At 43.5% G+C, this 7,535-nt stretch overlaps 1 protein-coding gene across 1 annotated transcript; it reads left to right on the top strand.

Moving 5' to 3' along the window:
* The first annotated feature begins 1,897 nt into the window (after nt 1–1,897).
* MC4R (melanocortin 4 receptor) lies at nt 1,898–6,845 on the top strand. The gene has a single exon (XM_069206758.1). It carries the CDS (start codon nt 2,230–2,232, stop codon nt 3,226–3,228), a length of 999 nt encoding a protein of 332 aa, XP_069062859.1. The 5' UTR covers nt 1,898–2,229; the 3' UTR covers nt 3,229–6,845.
* The last annotated feature ends 690 nt before the right edge of the window (nt 6,846–7,535 follow it).

The following is a 7,535-nucleotide window of genomic DNA, read 5'->3' as shown; positions in this document are numbered from 1 at the left end:
AATCATGGTCAGATTACAGATAAGGTGCATTTGGCCCCATTGTTGTTGTGGCTCAGGGTATGGTCTAACCTGGAGGAGTCACTTTATAGGGCCATAATCTTGTATTGCCTCGGCTTGGAGAAGGGTTTTTCAATCCCGTTGCTGAACTACATTCGTAACACACTGGATTGTTTGACCGCTTTGTTTACGGACCCTCGGAAAATTAGAAAAATGGACAAACTAAAGGTTGTAAAAAAATTCTTGAGTACTGTTAGGAAGAGAGATTGAAATCTGAATTATTGAAGCACAGAGTGTTGACCTATTATAGATCTTTAGCATCTGTAGAATCAGTTTTTTATCTAAATCTTGACCTTACACATTGGGAGAGATCGCATCTCTTTCATTTTAGAGCAGGTACGATCTGGTGGCTTTTATTTTAAAAGAGTGTCTGATCTGGTGGAGAACTTTGCAATGTTTTGTCCATGTGACAATGTACCTGAACAGTCATTGCTTTTTACATTTTTTTTTTTTTTTTGTAATCTCCCATGCAAGCACTTTATGAAGCTAGGGCATCGTGGGTGTAGAGAAGCTCTATTTCACTTGCACTTATTGAGCTCTCTTGAAATATGTTTTAGTGTGAGTTCCTTTTTTTAAATCCGCAATTAGAACCATAAAGTCATTGGATGGGTAATTCTGTTTTGCATGCATTTATATGTATCTGTGGAGGGTCATTGAGTTAGGATATATGAATTGTTTTTATCATACCAGTTGTCCATCAGCTGTTTTAAGCGTTGTAAGTTTCCCAGTAAATGTGTTTTAGGACATTTAAGTATTGTTACGAACTATTTCATTAATCTTGTTTTTTTATTTATACTGTGTTTTTAATATTATGGCCTACATAGGTCAAATAAAGATTTGTTTGATTCGCAAGGCAAACTGCACAACAGAAGACAGAGCTGGCTGCCCCTGCACAAGTGAAAAAAGGTAACAAGCTTCATCCCCTAGTCCTCTCTCCCAAGAAGAGGTGGAGATGGTTACTGCTACTGTCAGAGACACGTTGCTGGACTTCACCATATCAGGGAATGATTTCAGTGGAGGCACGCTGCAGGCATCAGGAGACACTTATCTGCTAGTCTGGTAAACGGGACAATTCGCACACTCCCCTTATTGAAACTCATCCAGGAAGGCAATGTGGTCCTGATCCTTTGACGTTTCAACCAACAGATTCCTTAACCACAAATGAACCATACTGAAAGCTCCAGAATAAAGGACCAAGCCCGGCACCATGACAAACGAGAGAAAATGTAGGTGTTACTGAACTGAGCAAAGCCGAATGGATGCAGAAAGCACCAGGAATGCCACACTTAATTACCCACCGAATGACATTTGTATTTGCACAGCACTTATAAAATATTGTAAGCAAAACTTTATCTCGAGTGCTCAGTGTTTTACCAAGGCGGCTATTATCTGTATATTTATTATAGATTTTGATTTAGAAAATGTTTAATTTTAGGAAACTTTCAGAAAATAACAGCTGGTGAACAGCATGCATTTAAGCGCACAGCTGTCTGTCAAGACAACGCTACAAAATGCATTTTGTTTTTATAATCCAGTGAGGTTTTCAGATGAACAGCCTTAGAAAATATAACTTTGAAAACTATGACACCGAACACAATATTTATTGAGTGTATTAAATAAGAGTTGCTTGCAGTGAGCTGTGTGATTCATACGTCTGTGGCAGCCAGCGCCTAACCATTTTCCAGTCGCAGGCAGACCCTTCTCCTGATAGGGTGGATAGATTAAGCCGAGATGGGGCGTCATTCTCATTACTTTTTTCCTCAGGCATTAAACACATCAAGTGGTGGACCCGCGCTGCTAGCTGGCAGAACGCTTCCAGACAGACGAGGGGGGTGTGCGAGTGAGGCATATATTCTCACAGAGGCGCTCGAAGGAGCTGCAGTGGGTGAGACCCTCCGGGATGGGGAGAGTGCAGCCGACGGGGGCTACCGCTGAGCGGATGATTGCAATCAGAGTTACGGAGGAAGAAGAGAGGAAATTGAACTCTACCGAGACTCGGAATGTGCCGTGTAACTCACCCCAAGATTTGACCCCAAGCTTTGTTAATGTGAATTTCTGTAATCTGGATGGCTACCTTAACTGTTGTCTACTTTTCGACACGAGAGCTTCAAGCTAGCCACCACATCAAGAAATCGCGCTCACCTGACAGGGATAAACCTTCTGGGATAAAATATGAACTCTTCCCTTTATCACGCAATGCCCCCGACGCTACACTTCAGGAATCATAGCCATGGGACGCAGGTGGGGGCTGCTAACGAGTCGGCCGGAAAGAGTCACTATTCCGAAGGGTGCTACGAGCAACTTTTTGTGTCCCCGGAGGTGTTTGTGATCCTGGGCATAGTGAGCTTGCTGGAAAACATCCCTGTGATCATCGCGATCGCCAAGAACAAGAACCTTCACTCGCCCATGTACTTTTTTATCTGCAGCCTGGCCGTTGCAGACATGCTCGTGAGCTTGTCCAACGGGTCCGAGACCATAGTCATCACCCTTCTGAACAACACCGAGTCGGGGGCGCCCAACTTCACCGTCAACATCGACAACGTGCTCGACTCTGTGATCTGCAGCTCCCTGCTGGCCTCCATCTGCAGCCTGCTCTCTATAGCGGTAGACAGGTACTTCACCATCTTCTACGCGCTGCAGTACCACAACATCGTGACGGTGAAGCGGGCGGTGATCATCATCTCCTGCATCTGGGCCGCGTGCACCGTCTCCGGCATCCTGTTCATCATCTACTCGGACAGCGCCGTGGTCGTCATCTGCCTCATCGGCATGTTCTTTACCATGCTGGCGCTCATGACGTCCCTCTACGTGCACATGTTCATGCTGGCCCGGCTGCACATGAAGCGCATTGCCATCTTGCCCGGCAGGGGCACCATCCGCCAAGGCGCCAACATGAAGGGCGCCATCACGCTGACCATCCTGCTGGGGGTGTTCGTGGTGTGCTGGGCGCCCTTCTTTCTCCACCTCGTTTTCTACATCTCCTGCCCCCAGAACCCGTACTGTGTGTGCTTCATGTCGCACTTTAACGTGTACCTCATCCTCATCATGTGCAATTCGGTCATCGACCCACTGATTTATGCGCTCCGCAGCCAAGAACTAAGGAAAACCTTCAAGGAAATGTTCTGCTGCCTGAGCCCGATAGGGCTGTGCGACCTCCCGGGCAGCTACTGAGCCACGAGAAGCAGGCGCATGTTACATATTTCTGTCATTTGTGTTCGGAAAGGCCTCACAGTACTTTCAGTGGCATGTAGCTGAATCAATTCCCTGAGGTTCCTCGGGAAATATACACGTTCCGAACACATCGAACTTTTAATTCCCTCAACAGGTTCCACATTTACATAACTTATAACCACATTCAGCGAAACGTGCATTTTTGACCGGAGCCGCCCGCTCCTTACCTATGTGGTGTTGACATTCTCCCTGATTCTTTTCCTGTAGAGTCGTCATTAGTTAAGATTGAATTGTATTTGTCCGGTCCTTTTCTCTATGTGGTATGCATACTAAATATCAAAGTCAGAATATCGAGGACAACATACCAAAAATGACAGGTAAGTCTAGATTTTCTATACCGAGCTCCACCTACATTTACCTACGTGGTACATATATCCTTGAGGTACACAGCTGTGGCTTTGGGAATAGTAAATCTATGCTTTCCTAAATGCATAAAGAGGTCGATATTTTGTCCCTCAATATTCTCTACTCGATATTCTTCTATGTCGATAGTTTTCATGTAGATTTTCAGTGGTACAATCTATGTGCATTCTAAATATAGGAGGCAGAAATATAGAGGACAAAATATGTATTAAAAAATATTGACAGGTAGGTAGTTCTAGATTTTCTATACCTAACTCCAGATATATGTACCGTTGCAGTACATATATTTTCAAGGTATGTATTTTTGGAGTTAAAATAGTAAATCTATACTTCCCTATATGCAGTTGCCTATCGATATGTTGTCCCTCTATTGTCTGTCGTCACTTTTTTGTATGTTGATGTTCTTCATGTCGATATAAAGTAGTACAATCCTCTGTCTGTTATGACATGAAATGCTCCCCTTTGTTTCTTTAACTGACGTTATTTATTGCCATTGGAATACAGCTTCACAGCAGGGAGGGTGTCTATCATTGAAATGAATATGTGCGGACTGGGCAAATAGAACCCTAATTAATAAAATTCACTCAGTGCTCTGAATTTTGATTAGTCTCTGGAAAAAGAGCTCCTGCGATAGGGGCGCAACACGCAACCATGAATTGTTTTCTAGTGCCTCAAGGCTGTCTAAAATCAATGTTTCATTAACACGACCGGAGCTCAATGCGAAGACATGAGCTCCATGACATTTATTGCTGGGAAATGAGTGCGCTGAAGGAGGAGCCATCACCAAATCGCATGTGTTAAATTTAGCGCTGCATTGATCTAACCACAATATCGCCAGGTAAGTCGATGTGGACCTAAGAAACGTTAATATATACGTATCTTGATGATGTCGTGCAAAGCAATATATTAAAGGCGCTATTTTCGTAGATCAGTATTGTTGACTTCGATACAGTGCCATACAACCGTGAAAGGCAAGAGCATGAAGACTGATTTCCATATTTCTGGTCAGTGGTTTGATATTAAACAATTCAGGTGTCAATCAGCGCCTCACTGGGGAAGCTCCAGATCTCTAACAGCTATTCATTATTCATGGACCTACTATGCATTTTTTTTTGGATGTTTTTAATGACACCCACTTGGAATAAAATTGATGAGCTATGAGTACTGGGCGTTGGAAGACTCACTATTCCTTATTGTTTTGTAACAGTGGTTTGCTTCCCCTATGTTTACCACCTTTAACAGGGTGTGCCAGTCTCAAACAGGGACATTGCACTCTCTTGCAAGGCACTGTTCACCAGGCAGCCACAAAATCACAGGTGATCTGCACTTCAAAAAGAGGAGAAACAGATGTGGCGAGTGGCAACACTCACTTTAAAAGGGGTGTTTCGGGGCAGTGTGAACCATTTTCCTCCTTTCGTGAGGAGCCCTCCTGAGGGATGGTTCACTAACTTGTGTTACTGCAGTCCCATTGTGGCGCACAGTCAATGAGTCTCCTGACAGCCTCTTTACCTCTGCACCTGCATCCATAATACAACCCATGCACAAAGGCAAAGTGTATCCCTCATTTGCCTGCAGCCACATCCCCATTCTAATGAGAGCATGCCTCCCTTATAATCAAGCTGTTACTATATGTGCACCAGTGCTATCTGTATTACAGAAGGGCCGCACACACATCTACAATCCCTTCTGCAATACTGAAATGCCCCAAAGATGCACATCTTTCGTGTCCCCTGGACAATCTATGTAATACGACCCCTGGTATACTTTACATTGTTCCACAAAACTATACCTCCATATCTCCTTACACAAAACACAGTTTGTGTTGCATGCATCTTTCCTCTATGCACAAAAATTGTCAAAAGTTTTTTACACTGATTATGCACAAACAAAAACAACTGGTCTATTCGGCATTTATCACCTTGATATAAAACATACCTGGTGTCCACACAAACAATTCATTTGTACTTCAGATACTGAGAGCAAAGACAATACAATAATAAAGCCTGTCCTCCTTGCCCTTGCCCTTTGCTGTTCGAAGATGAACGTGATACCGGTATACCTTTACTTTACTATATCACACTCGATAAATATGACATCCTCTAAACTTAACTAACCACTACCCCCAAAGCAAGTCAATGTGGAGCTAAGAAAAGTAAATATGTATATGTTCTGACAAAGTAGTGGGGGGTAATGTAGTGGACAAAAGATTTTTTTAGGTTCACATTTGCCAACCTCAATAGAGTGCCACTGATAGAGTGTCAGTCAGTGTTGCTTCAGTGCAGATCTCTATATCTGAAATGCAGGAGTTGCTGTAGGGCTTGTATGTATGAGACTGATTTTTATACTCTTGATCTGCATTTTGGTAATAAAACATACTGGCAATGGATCTCAGTCATTGCCTTAATGGGTTTCAGGTGTAAAAAAACAGCTATTCATTATTTATGGGTCTGAAACACATTTTAGCTCTGATGTTTTGAATGATACCCACTTCAAATAATTTGGTGAGCCTCACATATTGGGCAGCAAAAGACACCCTAAGTGAACTTAATTGTTGAAAAATATATGATATTTATATAGTTAAATTAAGGTCAAAACGATAAAGCTTCAATAAGCATGAGTTGAGTTATTCCTTTTGCAAGATTAAAAAGAGCCTTAAATCTTAGAAATCAACAGTTGTCTCTTGTTTGCACAAAGTACCTGGTTTGCATCAAAATTACCACGCACAGAGACTGGAGAGGAGGAGATGCGTGGAAAAATAAGGTGTGCGTCAGAATTTCTGACATTGCACAGATGATGCGTAGTTTCTTTCCATGCTGCAAGGGGCTTTGCGTTGATTTCCGGCGTGCTGTCTTGGTTCCTCACTGCGATGCAGGGATCTTTTGATGCCCAGGGGCGATGCAGGGAAAATCCTGGGCATGCTGGAAGAATGTCTACATTACCTTTTCCTTTTTCCTCCCACTTGGGACGTGCATTTCTGGCCATGTAACTTCACTCTGTGTTTGATTACTTCATATCTTATTGATTGATTTTGCCGATGTAGTGTTCAGTTATGGGTAGAATGATACACAAGTATTTCATATGTCTGTTTTGCAGCCTTGAAAAAGTCACCTGTGTGACGAAACACGTGTTGGCTGTGTTTGATGAACACTTTGTCTGTATGAAGCAAACTGTGCCTTCAATTAAAGAAACTTCCTTCAATGAATTTGGGATACCTATGCGTTTTTTCTTCAACTTCATCAACTTACCAGGGATACTAATCCATGTCACTTGAGTGTGTTGTACTTCTGTGTCCTGTGGTCCCATATTGCTTATATGCAGGAAGAAGTCACAGGTGTTGCATCGATCTGGTAGGCGATGCGTCAAATTTTCTGTCACAGGGCAGGCGCTGCGTCGATTCTTCACTCAGGAAGTCGGGCTGCATAGTTCCGGCTTGGCTGTGCGTTGATCCGGTAGGGCTGTGCGTCGAATTTCCAGTCACAACGCAGGCCCTGTGTCGATCTTCGCTCAGGAAGTTTGGCTGCGTAGTTCCGGTTTGGCTGTGCAGCAGTTTTATCGTCACAGGGCAGGCTGCGTGCCATTTCCGGCAGCCTGCTCTATGGGTTACCTAGAGATGGCCTTAGGGGTGACTTATATGTAGAAAAGGGTAGTTTACGTCTTGGCAAGTACTTTCAAATGCCAAGTCGAAGTGACAGTGGAACTGCACACACAGGCCTTGCAATGGCAGGCCTGAGACATGGTTAAGGGTCTACTTATGTGGGTGGCACTCCCAGCACTGCAGACCCACTAGTAGCATGCAATTTACAGGCCCTGGGCACATGTAGTTCACTTTACTAGGGACTTACAAGTAAATCAAATATGCCAATTGGGAATGAACCAATGTTACC

This window comes from Pleurodeles waltl, chromosome 2_1, assembly GCF_031143425.1.
Source record: "Pleurodeles waltl isolate 20211129_DDA chromosome 2_1, aPleWal1.hap1.20221129, whole genome shotgun sequence".
In the NCBI taxonomy this organism is placed as follows: domain Eukaryota; kingdom Metazoa; phylum Chordata; class Amphibia; order Caudata; family Salamandridae; genus Pleurodeles; species Pleurodeles waltl.
Note: the sequence above shows the minus strand (reverse complement) of the source record. Positions and strands in the feature narration are given on the sequence as shown.

Coding starts and splice junctions, on each gene's coding strand:
- MC4R (XM_069206758.1), top strand. CDS start 2,230: ATGAACTCTTCCCTTTATCACGCAATGCCCCCGACGCTACACTTCAGG.